This window comes from Asparagus officinalis, chromosome 4 (genome assembly GCF_001876935.1).
Source record: "Asparagus officinalis chromosome 4, Aspof.V1, whole genome shotgun sequence".
Classification (NCBI taxonomy): Eukaryota; Viridiplantae; Streptophyta; class Magnoliopsida; order Asparagales; family Asparagaceae; genus Asparagus; species Asparagus officinalis.
In genome coordinates, this window is record NC_033797.1 from 67,083,005 (window position 1) to 67,110,619 (window position 27,615).

General features: G+C 36.2%; 2 protein-coding genes across 10 annotated transcripts in view; both read left to right on the forward strand.

Annotated features, from left to right (window-relative positions):
• LOC109837639 (probable protein phosphatase 2C 33) lies at positions 9,520 to 16,443 on the forward strand. Its single transcript, XM_020405962.1, has 5 exons — positions 9,520 to 10,070; positions 12,239 to 12,622; positions 12,706 to 12,823; positions 15,358 to 15,581; positions 15,708 to 16,443. The coding sequence occupies exons 1-5, from the start codon at positions 9,825 to 9,827 to the stop codon at positions 16,119 to 16,121; spliced, it is 1,386 nt and encodes a 461-aa protein (XP_020261551.1). The 5' UTR covers positions 9,520 to 9,824; the 3' UTR covers positions 16,122 to 16,443.
• LOC109837640 overlaps positions 17,289 to 27,615 on the forward strand; it is a 31,776-nt gene continuing 21,449 nt past the window's right edge. For all 9 annotated transcript variants that reach the window (XR_002246366.1, XR_002246367.1, XR_002246368.1 and 6 more), the window contains exons 1-6: positions 17,289 to 17,415; positions 22,409 to 22,446; positions 22,995 to 23,079; positions 24,354 to 24,459; positions 24,560 to 24,630; positions 26,628 to 26,697. Coding sequence is in view for 6 of the 9 variants with exons in the window: in XM_020405964.1 (XP_020261553.1) it covers positions 22,440 to 22,446; positions 22,995 to 23,079; positions 24,354 to 24,459; positions 24,560 to 24,630; positions 26,628 to 26,697 (339 nt within the window). In the remaining 3 variants the exon portion in view is untranslated. The remainder of the gene's footprint in view (positions 17,416 to 22,408; positions 22,447 to 22,994; positions 23,080 to 24,353; positions 24,460 to 24,559; positions 24,631 to 26,627; positions 26,698 to 27,615) is intronic.

Sequence of the window (27,615 nt, forward strand, 5' to 3'; positions counted from 1 at the left end):
AACCGTCGTAATAGAGTTCAAAGCCGTTACGATAGAGGTAGGGCAACAGCAACATATGAGGCGGTTTGAGAACCGTCGCACTTGCTCAAGGGCGACGGTTCCATGGCTAGCGCAACGGTTTTAAACCGTTGCGTTAGAGCAAATATGTGGTAGTGTTATTAACATGTATCATTTTTAATTTTTATTTGTTATTATTTATATTAATTTTTATTTTGGTATAACTCTTACATTTTATATTATAACATTATTGTCATTTTTCTGGTCGAATATCAGATTATGTGTAGTACAAAGTTATGGTCTCATGAAGGTAATAATCGATCTTCAATCTCGATCATTCTTATCTTTTTTTTCTATTTTTATCTTGATTGTTCTAATTGAACTATTAATAGAAAATAAAATAATCTTTTTTAGTGCTGAGAATCTTTCTCTAATTTATTTTTTCCAATTATTTATTTTGTTACAAATGATAGAATAATGAAAAAATTAGAGAAAGATGATTGAGACTATTAAAGAATGTAGGAAGAAAATTTTCAAATCCATCCTTTCTATATTGTAATTTAATTTTTTTAATTGTCAATGAGTATTTTTTTTAATTTTTAGGGTTGGGAATCTCTCTCTATGTTACTATTTTCTAATTTTTTTATTTTGTTATTAGTGAAAAATTAGGAAAAGTCTAGATAACGATGATTGAGACTATCATAAAATATAAGAAGAGATTTTTTTTAAGTTCATCATTTCAGCATTATAATTTGTCTTTTTAATTACCAATGACTTTTTTTGTTTTTCTATTTTATTTTGATTTAATTATTTGCTTTGTTATTGTTGAAAAATAATGAAAAAGTAGAGAAAATAGGATTGAGGCTATTCAACAACATGAGAATATATTATTTTTTGTTTTATAAGTCTAAGTTATATTTATCACTAAAATAAACTTCAAGATAGAACTTAAGGACTTAAATTTTAAAATTTAATTATTTGAATTAATATTCTAATAATTAATGTAAAACTCTTTTTTTTTCTTTTTTTTCACATATTGTTTCCCCATCTTCATTGCATTGTTTTTCTTTTTTCCCCTTCATTTTTTGACTCAACAAATATATTTATATTAAAATTTGAAAAGAAAGAAGTTCCCAAGGGGGGAGACATACACTTAACTTATTAAAAATTTGAGAAAGACTGAGATTCTCATCTGAACCCATCAATCTTCGACACTAATGGGTATGTGCTTTGGACGTAGGCAATTTGCCGAACCACGTAAAACTTGTGTGATTTGCTGTTTGTGGCCATTGTAATAGTTTATTAGGTTCCCTCGACAGGTCAGTCCTAGAACTGATGAGAGGAAAAGCTGATATCTCACTTGTTGAGATATTCGCTTCAGATTCTTGTTTCCTTGATGAGACGGGTATTCTTATTGCGATCGTTCTCTCTTATTGTGCACCAGAAACTCTGCTGAAATTTCCGCTGCGCCCAACGTTTTTCACAAATGATCATATGGGAAAGAGATTTTATTTTGATAACCTAGTTCGAAACTGAATATATAGACCATGTGAACCATATTGGAACCTCCCAACCGTCGGGGTCACCCGCACGCGATGGGTAGGGGCATTAATTCCTAAGACATATTCATCTGCTAGCTTGAAAAAATTATAGCATATTAGCCACGTGTCTTCAATGTATAAGATTATCACCAAGTTGTTTGGTAACAGGTTGAAGGGTTTTATTAGTAATAATTGGTTAGTAATACTCAATTTGCTTTCTGGATATATAATAGGCAACTTTTAGGGCTTGTTTGGATTGAGGGGAATGAGGGTGAAGGGAAGTTAGGGGAACTATTCACCTCCATTCACCTTGTTTGGGAACACTTAGGAGGTGAAGTTAATTCACCCTAGTTCCCCTTGGTTCACCCCCTAATAGTATAAAAATTGTTACCCCTCAAATTGGAGTGTAACCAAGGGGAAGAGAATTCCCTTCCCTTCCCTTCCCTTCCCTTCACTCAGGGCCTGTTTGGATTCGTAGGGGGTGAAGGGAAGTTAAGGGAAACTGAGTGAAGGGAAGGGAAGAGAAAGGAAGGGAAGGAAAGGGAATTCCCTTCCCCTTGGTTACACCCCAATTTGGGGGGTAACAATTTTTATACTATTAGGGGGTGAACCAAGGTGAATGGAGGTGAATTAACTTCACCTCCTAAGTGTTCCCAAACAAGGTGAATGGAGGTGAATGGTTCCCCTAACTTCCCTTCACCCTCATTCCCCTCAATCCAAACAAACCCTCAGTTTCCCTTAATTACTTCCCTTCACCCCCTACAAATCCAAACAGGCCCTTAGATAACATTTTGATGACTTATGAAATTACTGATGAAGTGAAGCAGAAGGGGGAAGAAGTGGCTGTGATTAAGTTGGATTTTGAGAAGGCTTAATTACGATTGTGTTGATTACGAGGTTTTGGATTTGTTGTTGTCTCCAATGGGATATGGCGATAAATGGAGAATGTGGATTAAAGATTGTTAGACAATGCTTTTCTTTTAGTTTTGGTGAATGAAAATCTCACCCGTGATTTTCCAATGCGACATGGTTTACATCAAGGATGTTTAATTATCTCATTTGCTGTTCAATTTGGTGGCTGAAGGTCTTAGTGTATTTCTAGTGAAAGCGATGGAACTCGAGTTATACTAGGGGGCACGCATTAGCTCAATCAATAGAGTATCAGTCATCTTCAATTCACGGACAACATCATTTTATTTTGTGTGCATCTTATCATTATTTCTTGGTTAATATCAGGAGAGTGCTCCAGTGTTTAAAAATTAGAACTAGTATCGAGTCTTAGAATCAAATTTTCACAAGAGTATATCTTCTACTTAAGCAGTCAAGTAAGTAGAATATATACTTCATCTGAAGCTCTCCATTGCAAGCCAACAGCTCTTCTACTTAAATAGTTTGGCTTCACTTTATGTTTTTATCAAAAGAATAATAAGAAGGTTTGGGAGGACATTTGCAATAATTTCATATCAAAAGTATCATCATGGAGACGAAACCACGTTTCTGTGGGAGGACGACTATGCTCATTAATTTAGCTTAATTTGGTGAATTTACTCATATATTATCTCTCATTATTCAAGATTAATTGTTGTGGGTGTTCGTAAGGAACATGAGAAGACTCAAAGGCAACTTCTTATGGGGTACGTGGCAGCAAGGTAAAGAGAAGTTTATGTAAAGGTGAGATGGTCTCGGGTGCGGCGGCATGGTAAAGATTGAGGTGGCCTTGGTACTCATCGCCTTGAGAATATTAAATATTATATTACTCTGTAAATGGTAGCAGCATTTTGCGACTGAACGTGATTCACTGTGGTGCAAATTTTTAGTGGAGAAGTATGGCTCGGACTTGGACGAGTGATACCTCGGGTCCATTAATTGCTTTTTCATAAGGCGTCTTTTGTCATGAAACCAATTTTTTACGTAGGGAATTCTAAGAACAACAATGTCGTAATCATTTTAAAAGATTGTTACCTCTTTGAGAATGGCGGTGTCCGTTGTTGTATTCATTTTAAAAGGAGACTTCTTGTATGAGAGGAGTAAGAATTAGAGAATTTGAAGAGTTTGTTGGAGCGTGTATATATCAGCTCAAATAAAAAGTATCTCATTCAATAAACATCAAATTCTAAAAAGGCGTTTGTACTATCAAAAATACATGCGATATTTTAGAGTCTCACAAGCTTGATATTTCCTCTAATTGGCTGCCGTTAATTTGAAAAAATTATGATCCCCCAAAGGTTACATGTTTCATTTAGGTTGCTATTGATAGTATCCCCAACAACTCTTTTTTTTTTTGGATTATCTTAACGTGGCTTGCACATCTTTTCTAAGGTGTTTTGGAGTTTTTGAGGATTGTTTCCTTTCTCTAGTCGGATGGCTTGGAAAGCTTGTATAGAGATCTTCAATGATTGAATTTCTATTTTTATTTTTCTTTTTCTATTCCAAATTTATTATTCAATTAATGGTACAGAGGGAAGCCTGAATTGGTTGATGGAAACCATGGATGGTTTTGTATCTTGTATCAACGTGGTTCATGTGGAATGTGTGAATGTGGGATGGGACAAGAGATGGTGGAACCTCTCATGCTCCTCCCATGCTTCCTCCATGCTCACCCATACTCTCTTGTCCCTTCTTCTTTGCCTATAAATAGGAGAAGTGAGGAAGAGAGAGAGAGAGAGAAAGAGAGAGAGCTTGTTGTACAAGTTTGGTATTTTCCTCATAGTGAAAACCCCCTCCCGTGGACGTAGGCAAGTTTGCCGAACCACGTAAATCTCGTGTCTTAACTGTGAGTTGGTTTTGCTTGTAGGTTCCATCGACAAGTCAGTCCTAGAACTGATGAGAGGTTGAGCTGGAACAAGAGTTGGCTATTGCTTGTAGGTTCCCTCGAAATTCAGTCCTAGAACTATTGAGAGGAAGAGTGTATATCTCACTTTGTTGAGATATTTCACTTCTATTATTGTTTCCTTTGTGAAACGAGAATATAGATGTTGACTTGAGCTTTTGTGAAATAAAATACAGGGCTTTCTCTCGGGTGATATCGCTTCCGCGGCGTGAGGGCGTGACTCTGCCCAATAATTGGTATTAGAGCCCTTGAGCAGATTGGTGGTGGTAGAACTTCTGATTTGAGGTGGTGATTGGTTATTGTGTGGTAAAACACAAGGTATTTGTTAAAATTCCTAAGAGAAACAGTTTTATTAATACAAGCGGAAAATAGCATCTACAAGTAAAACAGTTAAAGTTAGAAAGTACGAGATTAAAAAATTCAATGGGAAGAATGATTTTTCTTATTGGAGGATGCAAATGAAAAAATTGTTGATTTCGCAAAAGTTGCACAAAGCTTTGGCGGGAAAAGAGAAGAAGCACAAGGACATGTCTGATGAGGATTGGGAAGAGCTAGATTTTGAAGCACGAGCGTCGATTATTATATGTCTTGAAAGGGATGTGGCTTTCTTGGTGGATGGAGAGGAAACGGTTACGAACGTGTGGTTAAAGTTAGAGAGCACCTTCATGACGAAGAATCTAACAAACCGGATCTATTTAAAATCCAAATTGTACACTTGCAAGATGGAGGACGGCTCATCAATTCGGGAGTATATCAACAAGTTCGATAGGATCTTATCGGATTTGAAAGACATTGAGATGATAGTGGAAGACGATGATCAGACACTTCTACTACTTCTATCTCTGCCGAAGTCTTATGAGAATCTGGTTTAAACACTGATGCTTGTGGGTGACAGTTTGTTGATGGATGAGACTGGAATGGCGCTTCTAGCAGATGATCTTCGGAAAATTATAACTAGGATATGACCACTGGTGGTAACAAAGAACACACGCATGGGGTTTTTGCTAGAGGAAGGGGTAATGAGAGAGGAAAATGCAAGGAAGGAAAGTCCAGATCAAAGTCAATTGTCCTAACAAAAGAGTAGGTGGGAAGAAGAACAACAACAAGAATGAAAGACGAGAAGGCAAGGAAGAGGCGAGCTACGCTTCAAGGGAAGGGAACGATAATGAATGCTATGTCGTCACGGATGGCGAGGATACCTCCGGGAAGTGGATACTTGATTCTGGTTGCTCTTACCACATGTGTCCAAATAGGAAGTGATTTACTACCTACAGGAGCATTGATGGTGGAACTGTATTGATAGGGAACAACCATGCTTGTAAAACTGTGGGGCTAGGTGATATCAAGATCAATATGCATGATGGAGTGGTTCGAACCTTGACGGATGTAAAACACGTTCCCGACTTACGGAAGAATCTTATCTTAGTTGGTGCTTTGGACTCCGGGGGTTGCAAGGTTGTAACAGAGAACAGAATGAAGAGGGTTGTTCGGGGTTCCTTAGTAGCGATGAAGCGCATTCGTCATGGTAACCTATATACTCTCTTGGGTACGACGGTGACGGGAGATGTAGCTGTTGGAACTGATGGAAGTGGTGGAGACCCATGTGAGCACATACGGTTATGGCATAGGCGGTTTGGGCACATGTCAGAGAAGGGTCTAGATCTGCTTGGTAAGGATGGTTTATTGAAGAATCTGAAGAAGCCTTGTATGGATTTTTGCGAGGACTGTGTGTATGGAAAGACACATAGGGTCCGGTTTCTGACAAGCAATCACAAGAGAAGAGAGATACTAAATTATATGCACACGAATGTTTGGGGTCCGGCTTCGACAACTTCCAATGGTGGTTCCAGATATTTTGTCTCATTCATAGATGATCATTCGAGAGATGCTTGGATTTATTTTTTGAAGCATAAGAATGATGTATTTTAGACATTCAAGAAGTGGAAGGCGATGGTTAAGAACATGACAGGAAAGAAATTAAAGACATTGAGATCTGACAACGGTACAGAGTATGCACATGGTGCCTTCAAGGAGTTCTGTGATCAGGAGGGGATTTCCAGACACTGGACAGTTAGATCTACACCACAACAAAATGGATCGCGGAGAGACTGAACCGAACACTGCGGGAGAAAGCAATGAGTATGTGATCATATGCTGGTTTGGACAAAGAATGGTGGGTAGAGTCAATTGCTACAGCTTACTATATTGTGAATCGATCCCCGCATTCTACATTGGATGGTGATACACTCTATCGGGTGTGGTCAGGGGAGCATGCAAATTATGAGAGGCTCCAAATTTTTAGGTGTACCGCCTACTATCACATCAACGAGGGAAAGCTTGACGCGAGGGCCAAGAAGGCAATTTTCTTGGGGGGAAAGCTTGACGCGAGGGCCAAGAAGGCAATTTTCTTGGGGTATGCAAAGGGTGTAAAAGGCTATCGCCTTTGGTGTACAGAAGATCCAAGAAGGCAATTTTCTTGGGGTATGCAAAGGGTGTAAAAGGCTATCGCCTTTGGTGTACAGAAGATTGGAAGTTCGTGATCAGCAGGGATGTTACCTTTGATGAGAAACCCATGATTGCTAGGACGCCCAAGGTTAATGGTGTTGGGACTGTTGGCACTTCAAAGTCCCAGGTGATTGACATAGAACCTAAGGACGAACCATAAATATCTAATTGCCATTATTAGTTGTTTGCTACAATTGTATATGATCAAACTCGCACAAACACTATATCTAATATTTACTGTAAATATATTTTTAGATGTTTTGAAGACATATCTATGGAGAAAGTATATATACCCTCTATTTCTGATGGAATATGTCTCAAGCACATGTCTGCATCTTACTAAATTTTGGTCTTTAAAATTTTAAATGAAGTTCAGTAGTCAACATTAACAAAACCCATTTGTTCTTCTGAACTTTGTAAATTTTTTCTTTTTGGAAGTTTGAAGTATATGTAATGCAGCAAATCAACACAGACCCTGATTTTTGCAACTAAACACACTTGGGTTCTACTAGATCCGTTACTGCAAAATGTTTTGAATCATGATCCTTAGATTATTAAGATGATGTATTAATACTCTTGCAGAGGAGAATATGAAAGAGGATGGACTCTTACCCTAGGAAAAGACAATTCAGCCTCCTAATTTTCCATAAACTGTCTCTTTAAAATTTAATTTGTTTTACTAATGTCTGTTAGCCAGGTGAAACAAAGAATTTGTGCAAGTTTTGTAGCACGAAAGGATTTAACAAATTCTCACAATAAATCACATCATATCTCATTGAAAGAGAATTCACAGAAAACCCGAAACTATAGAACTTAAAAAGTGTGATCATCATACATTTCTAAAGATGACTGAAAAACATGATGATTGTTTTTTCAATAAGTCACAACATCGCAAACTAAAAGTTATCCATGCTTATCTCGATAACTGAAAATATCATAAAACACTAACTTTTCATAGAGAAATTTAGAAGATTTACTAATCAACAATAATAGATATTTTGATGCGTCTTTAACATCAGCTGTCGCATTAGAAACTTGTTTATTCTCCTGTCGCGCGTAGACAAGTTCCCATTATCATACTAAACTATCCTTAAGCAGTAATTATAGATCTCAAAACTATAGTTGACATATAAATTGTAGTGTTATATAATTAGTAAAAATAATTGCTAAATTATAGCTTCCTACCTTCTTAAATTGATTGACTTATTCTATTAGCTAGTCACTTTTTACTGTACAACAGCCATCTAGCAAAAAGTAATCTCCTTAAAACTTCCCATGATGGAGATCTAAGGAGATCTAAGACCTGTATGCCTAAAAGAGTATCATTACCATTTAAATTGAGAATGTGATTATGGTGCTATCATGAGAATAAGGTGGACGAGTGTGGTCCAAGGAGAGCACGTGACACGTGTAATGTAGATTTAGTTAATTAATTGGACTAATCAAAGGCTTACACTTAATGATCTCAATTAAATTGGTCATTAGCTTCTTGGCCGATATGTTCGTACTTATTTATAGAAGAGCCAGCTAATTTATGACAGACTAAGCTCTCCGACGATTTTATTTATCACAGATTAAGCTAACATTTTCGTCACGCGAGTCGCATACAAAATCAAATACCACCACACCACAGCTTATAACATTTTAAAACTCACAAAAACCACGCAACTTGCAAATATCCAAATAAAAAACGAGAAAGACCCTCTCGAGCACACCACACTCTGTGCCATGCACGTGCTGCGTCGAGCATCATCAGTTCATCGGACAAATTTTGTTGAAAACGGACCGCTTTGCAAAAATATTAAAAAAAAAAAGATTCGTTTCCACTTTATTTTTAAAAAACGATCTAGTTTTAACCTCAGCGCTGAAACTGGGTCAGTTTTTTTTTAAAAAAAAGTTCTCAAACTTCCTGCGAAATTTTATTATGTAAAAAACTTCACGGGCTCAGGTCTGAAACTATGTTATTTTTTGCGAATATTTTCAAAACGGGTCTTTTTTTGGGAATATTTTTGCAAAATGGTCTGTTTTCAAAATTTGCCCTCAGTTCATCTTGCGGAACACGAAGGGGCTAATCACAAATATATTAGAGCATCTCCAACAGCTTCCCCATCTTCTTGGTATTCTAAAATTTGGAGAATTTTGAGCTTTTTTTTGTCCAACAGATTCCCCATCTCATTCCCCAAAATGGAGATAGGAGAGGAAAAATAGAGAGCCTTCTCCAAATCTGCAGCATTCTGCAAATATTTGGGGAAGCACTTTTTCACGTTCTTCTAGACTCAACCCACAAAAAACAACTCCATCTCCTCATTATAATAATAAATAATTTGGTCAAAATGGGGATTCTTCAAAATAACAAATAATTTATTATTTATTAGTCAAAGATGTAGAATATTTTTATTATTGTAATAAATGCATGATTCTTCAAAATGGGGAAGCTGTTGGAGTTGGAGCAAAAATAATTTGGAGAATATGATATTTGATTCCCTATTTTGGAGAAATTTTTAGGGAAGCTGTTGGAGATGCTCTTGCATGCTAAGTATTATTTACCCCGAGAAAATAAGGCGGATCGTAGATAACGTAGCTGAGAGAGAGAAAAAAGGAAGGAAAAAGGGGAAATAAAGTAAAAAGCCATTGCCACGGGATTTGAAGGGGGGAAAGGAAACGAGTAGCCAAAAAGCCAATAGAAAAAAGGGGAGGGGGGAAAAAGGATGAAAGGGAGAGAAGAGCGAATCAATGAGTATTGGATCTATATTCTCCCTTTCCCTCTCCTCTCAGATCCCTCCCTCCCTCTCGCTCGCTCTCTCTGCCTATCCCTCCTCGTCCTCTGCTCATTAACCTAGCGTCGATCTCGACGGGCGACGGTTAATCTCATAACGGATCCTCGTCGATCGAGAGGCGCCCTGTGCGATCCTGGACTGGAGTGCTTGCTAGCGATCATCAGGACCCTTCGAATGGGCTCCTGCTTGTCCACCGCCTCCGAAGCCTCCTCGCCGTCTTCGTCGGCGGCGACGCCGAGATCGAGGAAGAAGAGGGCGAGGAGGGCGCTGGGGAGGAGCGCCTCCTTCGAGGCGAAGAGCGATGAGGCGCTGCGCAAGATCCCGGGGAGGATGTTCTTGAACGGGGCGAGTGGGATTGCGTCGATGTTCACGCAGCAGGGGAAGAAGGGGACTAATCAGGATGCCATGATTGTTTGGGAGGTAATCCTAATAATTCTTGTGGTTTTTGGTTGGTTTTATGGGTTTCTTTTTAATTACGTTTGATTGATTGGAGTCGTTTATTAAGTGGTAGAAAATCTACCATGGTTTAGAAAATGGAGGCGAGGTTTGATTTTAAGGGGAAAGTAAGAAATCGCTACCAAAAGTGGCAGCTTGCAGTTAACAAATGCAAGTTTTTTAGGTAACAAGTGTTAGATAGAGGAAGTGAGGAGATGAAACTGTGATGGTATTGAATGTAAGTGCGGTTAGGTGACAGCTCTTTGTTATGTCTGGAGAGTGGGTCAAGTTTGCACCTTTATAGCTCCTGGATTGCCAACTTTCGTTGAGAATAATAAAAGAAGCCTTTTTGGTTTCATGTGATTTACTTACTCTGGCCATTTTTTCTTTATAGTAAAGTATCGTTATAAAAAATATTGAATCATCAAACACATGTCAATGCTATTGTATCAAGTTTCCCCCTACTGTCTTGAAGAGTTTGATTTGGGGATGATAGAATCAATGTATTAGCATTAGGGTTGCACTCGCTGATAGCATTGTGGAATGGACGCGTGTCTAAATTTGAGAAGAATATGGATCCAAGTCTCATAATAAATAGATGTGCCAGAATCTGAAAACTGACTGGTACCTTGAACGCTTGAGCGAACAAAGAATGAGATGGCGGAGATCAGTTGACAGTTTTTAGATATTCAAATCCAGCAAAATACCTAATCTAGTAGGTGGGGAACCGAAAGTTGGAAGCTTGCTAGTATAAAGATATCATTATGTTAGTGGCGAAGGAGAAATATTTATGTAACACTTCATATGATGACAGACTTCAAGGCTTCAATCAAGCTTGGATGTCAGGCAGGCTGTGGTCTTAATGAGGAGCAGATGTTGGAGGTAGAACTTCAAATATAGGTGGTTATGGTGCTCAGACGTCAAAACAAAATGATCACAGAACATGAATTTTCAAGTGCACTATCAGAGCCTTAACATGGAAGGAATAGGCGAAGGCTGACAAAAGTGATTGGGGAATGCATATGAGTTGGTAACTTCAAATTTAGAGATTGGAGAATGCTTATGGGGTGGAAGCGAATTCTCATGAGTTAGAACTTTGATATTTAGGTGCTCGATGTGGGGAGTGGGGTATAAATCGAAGTGGGCTTTTGGTTGAAAAATTCTTTGATAACACTTGAACTTCACGGTCAGCACTCAGAAGACAGTAACTAGAGTAAGGAATGTGATACTGAAAACAGAAAGCACTCCGAGCATGGTGGAAGAATACATAGTTGGGAGATGGTGCTACGCCTGAGATAGACCAGCTATGTGGACCCTTTTCTCTATTTATTAGGAAAATCTTTCTTGACCCTCTTGATGCATCCTCCGAATCACTAGAATCTAGATAAGTTGTACTTCATCTCTATGTTCCAGGAACCTCATCTGTTGCATTATGATGCCTACTGATGTGAAGCCCATTGTTTCTTAGCTGAAGTCCCTGATATTTGCATCTGAGGTTGAAACCTTAGTCCTTTTCAACCGTGAGGTAGTACACTTTAGCAACACATAGCTTGACCTACCGCACCGTATCTAGCTCTGTTTGATAGAGGTAGTGGGCAATAAGAAGTGCCATCCCTGAGATAATGCACTTTAGCAAGGCATAGCTTGACCTACAGTATCTAGGCTCTGTTTGATACAGAGGTATCAGGCAATAAGAACTGCCACAAGGAATGGTGATGGTTAGAAGAAGAATATTTTTCTATGTTGGATTCATTGGACCTGTATATGATAAGATCACAGCCTTGAAAAGGTATCCAGAAATTGTAAGGAGTATGGCATAGTTAAGGTCTAATTCACTGCCAGCAAAAACAATTATACGCAATGGAAAATGAGAAATTTAAATAAAAGAAAAAAGAAAAAAAATAAAGAAAGAAATCCTCTCACACACAGATAAGCTAAAGTCTTGAAATGCATATAATCATCTTATGAACATGCTTATTATTGAATTCTATATCATAACATTACCAGCATACCTGCACCTTTTCTGAACATGTTATATGCAGAAATCGCTCTTTTTCCTGCTGCCTTGATTTATGCAGAACTTTGCATATGGTGTTAATTGTCTTTTCGTTATTGGTTGGACTACCGTCTAATCTAATTTTCAATCATTCCAGAACTTTTGTGCAAGAAGTGACACAGTTTTCTGCGGGGTATTTGACGGCCATGGACCATTTGGACATATGGTTGCAAGACGAGTGAGAGATTCTCTCCCTCTGAAGTTAAGTTCTCATTTGGAAGTAAAAGTTGGTAATGTTAGAGAGAACATCAGTATAACTACTGCAGGAAGCATGAATTCAGAGGATTCTTTGTCTCTTAATCTTGAGGAAGAATCTAGGGCTTCTGCTGATTTTGAAGAGAGAGATAATTATCCGGAGATGTTTATGGGACTGAAACAATCATTCTTGAAGGCCTTTAAAGTTATGGATAAAGAACTTAGGGTTCATCCAAATATTGATTGCTTCTGTAGCGGGACAACAGCTGTCACCCTTCTCAAGCAGGTATTTTGTAAATGGAATATTTTATTTTATAGTTTGCATCAGGGAACAATACCCCCTTTAACTTCTTCTAAACATTTTTGTAGGGTCAAGATCTCATAATCGGTAATGTCGGTGATTCGAGAGCTATTCTAGGTACCCGAGACCAAGATGACAGGTTGATTGCGGTTCAATTGACCGTGGACCTCAAGCCAAATCTTCCTAGTAAGTATTCTTCTCTTCTACATATTATTACAAGTAGTTTGTAATATTTTTATCTGATTCCCAATGTTTAATGGTTATTTCTTATGTATATGCATTGTGTTCATTTACAGGGATCTTTTTGTTGCTTGTAATTTATATTAAGCATAAGATTTGGCAACATTTTAAGTGAGTGTTTTAGAATTGCAATTCCATTTACTATTTATTGGTTCTCCACTTCTCCTAATTTCCTATGAACTCCAAGAGATTTCATTTGTGAATGTGATTAGAGGTTCTATATTTGCATTCTTGGGTGCATCCATATTTTTTCCAAAGAAAACATGGAATTTATATGAAGTGGAAAAATCTGTAGTTCGTGAAGAAATAGGATTAAGATGTTTACACCATGCACATTTAGATTACCATGGGGATGTACTGTTCTTATGGTAGGTGAGAATTAATACCTTAATCGGTTAAGATCTACGCACTAGTGGACATAAATATCAAGCAAATGATTGACCTGAAAACCTAGAGTAAACCATGAAATTCTATGAAACATCACATTTCAATCTTGTGAAATATCAGCATATATCTCAGAGAACATCAAACCGATGAAAGGAATGAAGTTGTAAATTCAAGCGTGACATCGTGTAAAATGGTGAGTCTCCCAAGGAACTGTAAGTTAATGCACGAGTCATATGGAATGGCGATCTTTCAAGAGATGAAGAGTGAACAATAGTAGCCTTAATTCCTTTTCTCGCCAGATTTAGGTGTAGCAAGTTTATTTCCTCCGATATTAGCAGCTTCCAACATTTTCCCTTTTCATTCCTCTTTTAAAAAGACTGTTTTTAGAATTTCCTGGATCTTGATGAATTTACAGATTTGATTAAGAGAAACTGCTAATAATGAAGCAGGTCACCAGAAACTCCAATATTTGTTTTTAGGTAAACACAACCCTCTGACGGACGTTTATGTATCAGTTGTATGTGATTCGTTTTGCATGTGTTACCAGCTGTGCGTGTGCGGTCGCGCGCCCTCCTGTGCACGTGCATTCAGTATTCATTGTTGAATTATTCTAGGAGATTGTATTGAGATAGTTTTATCTTAATCATGATCATAATTATACATAGTTTCATCTTAATCATGATCATAAAATCCAGTGATTTAGCATTGAATCATTAACAAAAAAATAACCTAACATGGAAACCATACTTTCAAACAAACGATTATGTCATGGAAAATTTTCATCAGCATAGCTAGAATGATAGCTAAGATTTATCAATTTAACCATGCTGGCATTTGATATGTGATATTTGTAGAACTTGTTGATGGGGAACTGTATGGGGTCCATCAAACCAACCAGATCTAAAAGTAAGATCTTCCATGATGCTAGTGATGTTGGTATTAACAGAAACAACTGAAGTTTATCCAAATTTCAAGAGCATGCTATTGAATTTTATATATGTTGTTCACGGGTGAGGGTGTTTTTTTTAAAAACGAATATAGTATGGTAATGACTAAGTTTCAGTATTATTTTGCATTATTGATTCTGCAGCAATCAGTTGATATTAGGCACATAACTTTATTTTACTTATTCTTTTACTGAAGGTGTGAAATCAGAAGTAAATGACTTTATTAAATGCATGGTTTTTCCATTATGCATATCCTTACAGATAAAATATCATAATTGTGACGGGTAACTGCATCAATCCATTACCTGAGGCCATTGAAAAACTTGATTGCTTTGTTTTATCATGCAATGACTACATGACTGTTGATTATCATGTTTATATACATTGGAGTCCATAGGTCCTCTTTGAAAATGGAAGTCAATTTTATTGCCTAAGCCAAACTCTACTAAATATTGCTTCTGGAGTGATCCTAGTGTAGAAGGATGGGCTACATTTCCATGGGAGTCGTGTACTTAAAGGGTGCAAACGGATCAGATACAGATCGGATATAATACTTGCCATATCCGTGTCTGCTTACCAATCACGGACATGGATACAAATACATGTCTCGGTTATGAAAACTCGTATTCATATTTGGCAAAATCAGATGCGGATACTAATCAAATAAGAGAAAATATATACAGATACAAAATGTATACGAAAAAGAAGCATATAAGATTTAAAAAAAGGTCATATGATACCACAGTCCATTCATCTGTTTGGCAGATCTGAGAAGCTAAGATTAGATTTCTGGATCATTAAAATTAACCTTAATTTATTTATTTAATGATAAAAACAAATGCTATTGTATGATCAACGTAGATTTACATATTTCAGATACAGATCCAGGTATTTCATTGTATTTCTGTATCCCGTACCCTTATCCTATCCGATATAGACATTTGCTCACCGTATCTGAATCTAACAAATAAGGAAATATTTGTGGATACAGACAACTTTTTCCACCCACCTACATGGAATTCTATTTGTTCATTAAGGTTTTATTCTCTCCAGTGGCTATTATCAGTATGCCCATTCATTTAACTATACAGTAGCAGGAAAAGGCAAAAGAATATGTCCATTAAATTCATGTGTCATTCTGCACAGGGGAAGCAGAGAGAATCAGGCGGTGTAAGGGCAGAGTTTTTGCACTTCAGGATGAGCCAGAGGTGGCTCGTGTTTGGCTTCCGAATAACGATTCCCCTGGCTTAGCAATGGCAAGAGCTTTTGGAGATTTTTGCCTCAAAGATTTCGGCCTGATCTCTGTCCCTGATGTTTCATATCGACGCATCACTGAAAAGGATAAGTTTATTGTCTTGGCCACTGATGGGGTAATGGAATCTTCATCTGATCTTTGTTATCCTTTTCTATTACAAAGAAAACTATCATTTTTCTGATAGATTTATAGCCAGTGGTTTCATTTCTTAGAAAATAAGATTTGCCCCTAACTCTAGCAGGTCTGGGATGTGCTATCCAATGAAGAAGTGGTAGACATTGTTGCCTCCACTCAAGTTCGGTCTTACGCAGCACGTTCCTTAGTTGAAGCAGCAGTTAGATCGTGGAGGATCAAATATCCAACCTCGAAAGTAGATGATTGTGCTGTAGTTTGCCTTTTCCTCAATGCAGATGAAAGTACCTCGGCTTCAAGTTCCAAAGAAGCGTGTAATAGTTGGTCATTTAACTCAACAGAAGCTGATGACAATACTGAACTAAATCCTTCGATTCCAACCTCACTAGACCGATCAGGAACAGTTAGGTCACCTGTGACTGTTCAAGGAGATAATATTGAAATAGAGGGTGTTGCCCGAGTTGATACACTATTAACACTTCCGAGGTTTGTTCCTGATACCAAGATCAAAAAAGCAACATGAAAGTTTTTAGCAACTCTGTGGACTATTGAAGAATGCCCACATTGTGTATGTATTGGTTATGTTATGGGTAAGCTGGGTATACCCGGGTTTATTAGTCTGATCGGGTAATTTGCTCTCCTGCCTGTTTCTTGATTTCCATGTCAAGTGTGAATGGAATTTTTTTGCTGTACAAGTTACAGGATAGTTTGATTGTTGTAATCACTCTGTGATATCATCACAAAAGGGGGTTTATGTTGTAGTCTTGATGTCCTTGAGCTGTATTTTGCTGATCTTCTCATGTTTTTCTTAAAGGAAATAGAGGCACTTGGTGCCCCATTCCATATTCGTACTGTGAGCCTCTGGTCGCATTGAAATTCATTTATCCACCTTTTTGCTCTGACAATGTTCTCTATGGGCAAATGAAAATGGAAGACTTTGGTTAAATTAGAACATAATAAAAGAGGAATATATCCCTCAAGACACCATAGAAGGAGTTTATACGTAGTACAAGTTAATAATAGTGGATTGGATATTGTTGGAAATATGCATTGATGAATTTAACACGCATAGTTAAGGGTGCGCTTTTTAAGTCTGCGGATAAAATACCCATCTAACAAAAATATGAGCAATTTGAACCTATGAGCTTATATAACTCTTATCTCAACACTATTTCTAACTATCCTAAGAAGAATATACAGTGATGAACATGTAATTTCGTTCATTCCTCATTTAGCTAACATCTGAAATTTAATATTTCACCAGAAAACTAATTAAATTCTGTACACTTCCCTCTTTACCGTGGAAAAGTTTGATAATGGATCGGTTATAGACCCGATAAGTCGATAACTAGTTGTTTATGCTATCATTATCGTCAACAGATAAACCCGCCAAAAAATGAGAACATTAACCATTGATCTCAATCGAATTGATAGGGTTTCGTCTTCTCCATTCCCCCCCTTTTTCTCTTCTTTCCCAAATCTCCGTCATCATCGATCATCGTCCGCCGTTTTCATGTCTCCATCGTCGGCGATCATCAGCTTGGCGAGGCCTCCATCACTGCCGACGATCTCCAGGCAAGCAAATTTTCTTTTCCTCCATTATTATTATTATTTTTTCTAGTTTTATACATCAATTCCCTCTCCTTCAAAGAAGTTGAACACTGATAAGTTAACCCTTGAAGCTGTAGCTATACACGCCATCACTTATTCATGGCACGATCATCAAGAGAAGCGACTTAAGCCACTCCAGGACTCTCAGCGTTCGCTGTTTGGCTTCGGAAAAACGAGGTTTTGGGGCTGACCCTGTCAAAAAGAAGGTAGGTGTTTCTGATGAGGTATATGATGAATATGATTGCTCTTTGACAATTCTTTGCAAAAAGATTGTTTTTTTTCCCTCTCCTTCTTTTATAGTCTACCAGCTTGCCTCATGAAAAAGTGTTTAACCAAGGAATATTTACTACGTTGCAGTTAAAGTGGGTTATTGATCGGTGGGGTTTGTTAGCAAACACAAAAGTAGGGTCATTCAATTTCTTAAGGGCATGGGATCATTTACAATCAGATGTCGTTAGAGTATTACAATCCTTAATCCTTACCACAACTTCATAGTTTTGGTGTAGTGACGGGTCCAGGTTTCGGCCCCTAAATATGAGCGCTCAACCTGACAGGGCATGTCAGAGTATATGAAGTTACGTCCCTCAACCCTCACCACACAACTTTGTAGTTCTGGTGTAGTGACAGCCGACAGGGTCTCTTGACACATGTAACCATCAGCTAGTGCTTTGAAAATGATATCGCAAAAAGTGGTTGAAGCTAGATCAACTCACATGGATGTCAACTTTAGTTGCAGTTCTGACTAGAACAATTTTCTTTGTTGCTCTTCCTGAAGACAACATGTATTATAAGACGGTGTAGGTTCTAACATCCAGCAATACCTTGGATAACCAGTTCAATTAGCATCAGAGCAGGTATGCAACTTCACACCAGAGGAAGAGAAAGTAACGTTGTGCACCCGCCAAGGAAGTCAGCGAAGGATGGTGGCATAATCTGCCACGTGGTGAGAAACAAACTTCTATGAACAAACCGTACATAAGTGTGAAAATTGCCACTTAGAATAGACTGTTTAAAAGTGTCTGTATTAAGTGGACCTGATGGGAGCTTGATATTAGAAAAACAAAACTGTTGGTCAAGAATTCATGGGGCAGCTGTAATTTGAGTCCGGTCAAGCTACTAACCTGGTAAATGAGATTTCAGATGAACCAGTGCTGAGAGACATGAGGTGCCCTCAAAGGAGGGGTGCTGGATGAGGGTATTTCTATGGACTGTAATTATCACTCTCTTGACATAGAACTGAAGGATGAAGCCATCAGGTAAATGCTGAGGTAGTAAGCACCAAGAAGTTTTGTGGATTTTAGTTCTCCAATCTGTTCTGTTCCATATAGTTAACAAAGATCCCTGCTGCAGCCTGTAACTGATATTCCATGATATATTACCATAGATAATACTTTGTGTTATTTTCAGCCTTAGGGAGATAAAAACGACCTCATGATTCCAATCATTATTGGTAAATGACCATGGTTCACTTATCCATGACTAACAAATTCTTTTAATACAGTTTCAAACTGCTGAAGGAATTTTGCATAATATTTAATATGTTTATTTATGTTCCTCATAGTCTATGTTCTTTTAGGTTAGCGCCTCAGCGCATTCCCCCATTTTATTTTTTCATATGCTTCTCCAGCTTGTAAGGGTCTTCTAGAGAGTTTATCCACTCAATAATTTAAGGTATTTCCCGGTTTTAGTAATGCCCCTATCTCAAATACATCAGGGAATAACTCTAGCCTATTAGTATTCACCAATGATGTAACCTTGGATATATCCCATGGAATAAGACAAATGATTTTTGATTGAGTGTAGAGAAATCAAATCTGGCCAATGTCTAAATAGAACCGTTTCCATCCTTCTAAGCTATCAAGTTGGAGTTAGCAAGGTTTTAAATATCGGATGTCGGGTTCATGTCGCTCGGCCAAAATTCATGTCGGATAGCGGAAATCGGGGATATATCGGGGGACATGAAAAAAATATCGGATTGCCATATCGGATAGGTTGATATAATATCATAAATGGAATCTTCACATACTTGATAATTATAGTCTAAACATATGAAAAAGTACATATGAGAAGGTCTTCATTTTCACAAGCAACCACCAAGTTTTTGCTTTTGCATAGAAAACCAAATAGACACTAGAACAGCTTAACTGCATATGTTTAGACAATTCTTATTAAAGTATAATAATTATCCAGAATATAAAAATTACTAATACAATTCTTTATACACAACTTTATTTATTAATGTAAAGATTTATTAATTGTTCAATTAAAGAATTTATGTTATTATAAAAGTCACTTCATAATTTTACACTCAAAGAAAAAGATTACAAAAAAAATGTTCACATACAAAGCGCGTGCATTATACTAGTAGGAACAAAAAGAAAATTCTACTGAAATTGAAAATTAAACTCGTAATTGCTATTCTAAACTACTTAACTGCATCGACTAACAATTGCAGGATTTTTATTATATATCTGTCATTTCTCCAAACAAGAAACTAGTAAAACCGAAGTATATGTGCACCTAATACAAATAAATTCATGTGTTCTTATAGCCTTCCATTATAAAGAAAACACATGCAATAACAAGTAATTAAAACCTACAACAAGCACCCATATGGGTAGTGGATGGGAAAAAATGTGAAACTTTACATAAATAGAAGGTGAAAGATATTGCAAATCATATGATTTCAACATGTCAATGTGAAACCGATATTTCTGAATTTTGGCCGATATTTGATGGCCGAAATGTCGCCCGATATATCCGCTATTTTCCGACATGTCCCCGACATGACATCAAAAACACCATACGCATTAAATTCAACAATTTCGTGGCGGCTAGGCTCCGAATCCGCAATATCGGCCGTCATGTCCGACATGGCGGCCGATATTTAAAACACTGCTAGTTAGATAAGCTTAAAGATGATCTGTATTTTTCCTGCTATACTTTTTATCTACAATAATTATGAAGTCACCTATTAGTACATATTTGATTTAGGAGGAAGATACCTAGCATTTTCATTTTTTATCCAACATATTGTTCATACATCTATACTACATATAAAAGAGGATTGGGGTGCTAAAACTTTTAATTATCCTTTTTACCCCTCTACTTTAATTATTTTATTGATTTAACTAATTTATCTCAAAGTCTCATTCAATAAGTCTTAAATTAAACTAAATTAAATCAAGTAAAAATCATCATAATAATAAGATTTAATTAGTTTCATAGGCTCGTAAAGATTCCATAGTTTCTTAGGCTCTTAAAGATTTCATAGCTTATTTAATTAAATGCATATGTTATGTATCCAGTTAACTAACAACTCTCTCATTTTCCCCTTTACATAACCTTTTTTTCGCCATCCATTCTCTTCAACCCACCACATCACCTACTAAGCCAAATTCCTACTCCAACACAATGGTTTCTGAAATATGTCATATGGAAAGTTTGTCAAATGGTTTATAGTGTACGTAGGTTGTGTATGTATGTGTATGTGCATGTGCATATATTGGATAATATTTGTCAAATAGTTTGTAGATTTAAAGATTTATTTTTTATGAAGTTGAAGACTATGTCCAATGTTCAATTCGTAGCTTTTGATTTGTGTTTTGTTTCTTGAATCATTGAAAAAGAGAAGGACAATAGATTATAGGAAGGTTATTATTTGAAAGTCTTGATATTTAAGAGTATATATAAATTTGATTTGGGAACCAAAGATTGTTTTCAATATGTACCTTTTTCTCTGGATTGGGTAGGATTCTTATTGATCTTCTAATACTTAGAAAGAATGTATGATCTTATTTTTGGAGTTTATTTAAAGCTATTTAAAGATTTTTCCCCCTTCCACAATGTTGTAAGGATCATTTTGTATTATTTATCATAAGTTGTGATTTTTCTTTTGAACATAGGTCATAAGTTCTGCTTACTTGTTCATTAGATATATTCATGGTTTAATTCTTAACTAATTTTCAGGTTCATATGCGCTTTAAGTTTAAAGGTGCCTCTCCAACGCTTTTAATGTTTCTTATCCGTTTGATTTACTTACCTCTATTAAGCATATTTTATATTCTTTTTTAAATAATTATGTTAATTATAAAACTTTGTTTGTTTTCTTTTTTATTAATCACCAATAAGTTCTTTGTTCCTATCAACTTTAGGCTACAAAAGCTAACTAATAAAACATATTAGCTATATATCCTCTGTTCATTGAGTAAGTCAGAATACACAAAACCTATATATGATATATTTACTGACTTGCATAAAAAAATTGATTTCTTATATGAAATCTGGATTAATTTGTCTCTTGATTGAGATTCTTTAATTTGGATTAAAATTTCGACTTATATAATTCCCATGAACTGAACTATTTAAACAATATCTTTATATCGATTGTGATTCCATTTTGCTATTATAGCTTTTGTAATTTTGCATCTAATAACAATTTTTGCTATTCCAACAGGATTCTAGACATTTAATATTAACTTTTTATTTTAGTGGCCTTTGTAACATTCGTATATGATATATTGAGAATCACTGTACCATAAGTAAATATTATATCATAAGTACATATTTAAGAATAAATTATATAGAATATACTATTAACTAATAATTTCTTAAACCAAGTACGCCACGTGCAACGTACGTGTGACATACTAGTTACATATTAAAATATCCATTCTTGTTAGCTGTTTCATCTTTAGTAATCCTTACTAGCTTGTATATAGATCTTGGCTTGCGTGTAAATCACACTGAAGCATGAAGCCATCAACATGACACATATCAGGCCTTGCTTTTTGTTCAACATATGATATAAAAGATCAACTATATACCTTTTTTTTCCTTTGTCTATCTCGCTGTCTCAATCTATCTTAAAAGATGAGATCTTCATGCAGACCACAGATCATACTACGCGTTGTATTCTTGTATTCGTTTTTTCTTTAGTTTAGTGCATTATGGCACAATGAATTTGCATTATTGTGTTTGTTAGTTGTCACTTCAAATGAATCAGCATTTATTTCATCCTGAGCTACCCTGAAAGGATATGCATATATTATTTTGATAGCTTAACAAGAAGAGCTTAGGCCATCTTAGATATCACCTTCTCTCTAATATCAAACACAGCTTACTTTTTGATGCAATTTACCGTCTGGTTTCTGAGTTTATTATCAGATAGTATCTTATACTGTGCATATTTTGGTGCAGCAAGTTGGTTTCTGAGTCGCCTAAGACACGAATGCGACGTGAGTTCTAATATATCTTCACTTGCTTATTACTATTTCTTACATCACATTATGGATACTAATATTTCTTGCTCTTAAAAGATAGGAAACAACATTATTCACTAGGATTATGGATTTGGTTTTGACACACCTCTTAATGCTTTACATTTTAACTACATCTACTGCATTTTTCTATGATTGTTGACATGGAAATGAATGAGATGCTACATCCTGCACTCGGGTATCGGACACTGCAATGTCCAAAATCTAGTGATGGTGATGACATGGCTATGTTTATTTTGTTTGGATCTATGGATGTTTGAATGTTATAAATTTATGTTAATATCATATGAGAACCTAATTTTGGTAAATTTCTCTATTCAAGATTTACCTTCTTCCAAATGGAGCATAACATACTCCATCTTTTGCATAAACTTTGACATAAATAGCATGAGAAATTTCTAGTGTCTGTCACATTTGTACACAGATTCCTTGTCCATGTCTGCCGGACATGCCGATTTTATGTTGTGAGAAGTGTACTACATCTCATATATTTTTTCTGCTTGTAGAGGCACCTGAACTAACCACTGGTCTTGACCAGAAGTCAAGAATCTTAGACCGTAAATTCTTGGAAAAAGTAGATGCGGTGAGAAGGTAAATTCATCTCCCCATTTGTCTATTAAACAGCTATTTACATTATTAATCAACAATCTTGTAGAAAGATTTTAACCTAAGTAGTATTTTCTTTTTCCCTGTTTTTGTATGCATTCATATACATATTTTTCTTGCCATTTTCTGAAATCAAATAAATCTGTTGTAGACAGTCAATTAATGTGGTGGGTAGAAGCAGTTGAAGATAAAACTTGAATACTCCTTTGTTTTATAGCAATTCTATTATTGTTTTAAAGTTTGCTGATCTTAGTTACTTTTCTCAAATTGTATTCTTACGACAATTATATTCCAATCTTCCTTTGAAGTTATTCTGGAAGATTCTTGGCATCTCACTCATTGTCATGCCTAATACACGATCACAATTATATTCCTAGTATTCCTTCCATTGAACTTTTCAGTCTATTTCATTTTCCCTCCCTATATTGCAAAGTCAAGGCCAATTTGTAGTAGCTTTAAATGTTATACCTATTTTGGCTCACTGCAGTTCTGCATGGTTGCTTAGTTATTCCCTTTAACTAGTGTGCACCCCGTGCAAAGCACAGCCCCTTATGTTTTTAAGCGCTGGATTTTGAACTTACCTCCCTCTAAGTTTTAATACATTTGATTTAATTATTATATGCTTAAAATTAGAAATCATATCTAACTCATCTATACTTAAAGAATGATCTAAATTTTAATACATTTGATTTAGAAATCATATCTACTCCTCTATAATTAAAGAAGGATCCAAGTTTTAATACATTTGATTTGCTTTACTGTTTATGAAACGTAAATTACTGTAGCAGGAAGAGTAACTTCAAGTATGGAGGAATAGATTGTTGCATTATTTAGTGCACCTTGTTCTCCTTGAAGATTACTTCTGTGAGTTTTCCTTTTTTTTTTGCATCTGGGAAAGTACTTTTCTCCCTGAAAACCTACCAACATTAAGAATCGTCCTGTAGCGTGCAAGAATATTTTATTTATTTTCCTAAGATTTGTTAGTTTACAGGATTGGGGGGTTGGCGTGGTGTACTCTGTGATTCATTTTCCTAATGAGAATTCTAAAAATTGATTTAATATTAACAATATACTTTCAGTTTGTACATAGCTTAAATTGTTTATTTAACCAAGAGGTGGGGATATTCTTGATTCCAATGTTTGACTTGTCTATTAAATTACTTTCTCAGTGAACTCCCTGTATAAATGGAAGGCATTTCCTTCTTATAAAGATATTTTAAACTGAAATCTTTCTTTAACCACATGTTATACTATGTCAGGTCGGCGCGGGAGCTGAAAAAAGTGGAGGAGGACAAACTCTATCAAGCAATTGATTATGATGCACCCGTTGAAACAGAACAAAGCACAACTGGACTTGGCACTAAGGTTCAGTTCATGTAGTTGATTATACGGACTGGAAATTATTCAGATTTTAGGTGATTTTTCTTTCCTTAAAATTCACTTTATCCATTTGAATGCAAAATAGGTTGGAGTTGGGATCGCTGTTGTGGTTTTCGGATTGGTTTTTGCTTTTGGAGACTTTCTTCCCTCTACAAGGTAAATTCATACTCTTGGATGTCTAGATTATTTTATGTGCTGTGTACTTGCTGGAAGAACTACAGCACTTATGGAAAGTTATTGTAGTTCCACGTCTATCATTTACACTGTATTATTAATCACTTCACCTGGAAATAAGTATTTCATGCTGCATTGTTCCACCTAACAATGATGGTGATGCCATGAATCATAAGAATTTGACTTATAAAAGTATTACATGTCAAGGAGCTAGCTATGTTTCGGCAGGCTATTTCAGCTTTTGTCAGATTTGAAGATTTTTATTCAGCTATAATTTTCCGTTTTTCTTTTCTATTAGAATATAAAGGCTAAAATACCAGTTTAGCCTATAAAGTGACACCCTCTTACCAATAAAGCCTACAAAGTGACGCCGGTGACAATAACACCTATAAATTGACACACTTAATCATTTACATCTACTCTGTCCGTCGGAGTTTTGATTATGAATATTTGTATATATACCCCTCATATCTCTCACACTTATAGATTTAACCTTCAAATTAAAATATTTGCATAAAAACTCAACTCTTTCTTTCTTCTCAACCTCTTTTCTCACCCTCCTCTCTTTCCTCCACTTCTCTCCTCCTCTTCCTCCCTTCTTCACTTTTAGTTAATATTTGAGGGGAGAGAGGAGAGAGAGGAAAGGAGAGGAGGGAGGGGAAGAGAAGACTGAGATGAGAAAATAGAGAAATGTTGAGTAGAGAAACATGGATGGAGAAGGAGGGAGATGGAGAGGGGAGATGAGGGTGAGGATTTTGGAAAGGAGAAAAGGGAAGATGGAGTAAGAGAGGTCAGAAGAGGAGGATGAAGCAGATGAGAGAGAGAGGGAGAGGGAGAGGGAGGGGGGAAGAGAGAGAGAGAGAGAGAGAGAGAGAGAGAGAGAGAGAGAGAGAGAGAGGGGGGGGGGGGGGGGGGGAGGGAGTAATTTTGGGAAGGAGGGAAAGTGAAGTGTGTGAGAGGGGAGAAGAGGAGGATGAAGGAGATGATGGGGAGAGATATGGGAGAGGGAGGGGAGGGGGGAATGATTTTTTATAAATATTTTGAATTTTAGAGGGTAAATCAGTAAATGTGAGAAATATGAGGGGGTATATGTGCAAAATTCCATAATTTTCCTGCTCAAATCAAATCTTCAGCGACGGGGGCAGGTGTAAATGGTTAATGTGTTAGTTTATAGGTATTATCACTGGCGTCACTTTTGAGGCCATATCGGTTAGTGGGTGTCACTTTATAGGCTAAAGTGGTATTTAAGCCTTTAAAAATGGTTGAGAAACAAATATGATATGTCATATCTATTCACGAATTATAGCGATTGACCTCTATTTAACTTACAATCAAGAACCTCCACATGAGGTTTCTAACTCTAACAACTAACCTTTAGCATGCTGTCTTGTCAGCAAATTAACTTTTCTGTTTTGAGCTTATGATTTGCATTTTAGGAAAAATATCAAGAATCTTCTTTTACTTTAAAGACGTCTCTTGTTCAAATAAGCATTCTCCATACGTGTTCTATAATGCTCCATATCTTTGTAAGTAATCCATATATATTCTAGACCTTAAACTATTGTTGGTTTTTAATGGTGTTTTGGAGCTGGATATATCGAGCTCATTGCCTTTTGAGCTGTTATTATATCTTGTCATTTACTATCGACCATTTATTTTCTTTCTTTACTTTTTTCCAAACAGACATGGGGAATTTGTTATTCTTGAACGAATTCTCTCTTTCAACTGTAATAAAAAATATGTTATTTTCTGTCTTTGCATTCCTGTTGTATCAATTTTTTTTTTTGCCCTTGAACTATCTATAAGAATTTCAGACTTCTCGCTTGTTGACCATGTAACACGACAGTGTAAACTTTCCCTGGATTTTCTTTCATGTGAGTTTCCATTTTGTTATCTTATTCTAATTTCTTGTTCTTCAAGATGTTTTCTTTAACTACTAGCATTTGTGAATCTCTTTTTGTTCATTTTGCTTGTTGCAGTGTTGGGCCTAACAATGATTCAGCTGTAGTTGAGAAGAAGCTTACTGACAAAGAGAAAGCAACTCTTAAGGTAGTCATCTTTACTTTTTTCATTGACATACCAATACTTATGATTAATTGATAATACATACAATGTTATCTACCTGAAGCGAGTCCTGCTGTCTTAGACTTTTAGTTAGTGAATTCAGTATGCACATATTACACACTCCTCAGGAAGCAGAAGTATTCAAAATAATGCCAATCAGGTGTTTTGCACTGACTGACATCCATTATCTCACTTAGTATTTCCTCAATGAAGGGGCACAAAAGCATGTTGCAAGTTGCAACTAATGATAAAATGAAGAGTAAAATGGGAGGAACCTGTATGATGGATTATGGAACCTTTGCTGTATTTATGAACATTTCATGATTCTTGTTTTCCCCTCTGTGAAATTTGCTTTTTTCCAAACTTATGGTCTTATCCTTTATTTTATCAAGAGAAATTTTCTTTTACCTTTGTCTATGTCATGATATTTTTTGTCAGACTTTACAACAAATTATCCTTCTTTTGTCTGTCATGATCTTACTTTGTCAGGTTTTACATCAAATTATCCAGTATACATCTATAGGATCAAAATGGACTTCTTTTGTATGCACATTCTGATTAGATTTCAATGTTCAAAAAGTTGTCCATTATCGCTGTTCAAAAGAAAAATGTAACTTATTTTAATATAATTTTTCCAGATGTAGATTCAATGCAAGGAGGTGAGAGATTTTTTTTTTTATGTTTATTTTTTTAGGAGGTGAGAATTTCATAGTGATTAGATCTGGAACCATGATTTGTTCATTGTACTACATGAATTTGACCTTTAAGCAATAGTTGTTGAAGAATTAATCGTAACTTGGTGAAATACAATCACACCAATGAAGTTCTCAATATAAGTATTCACTATTTTCTGATATCCTATTCTTGTTGGGCTTTCTAGTCCTGAAAATGCTAATTGATCAC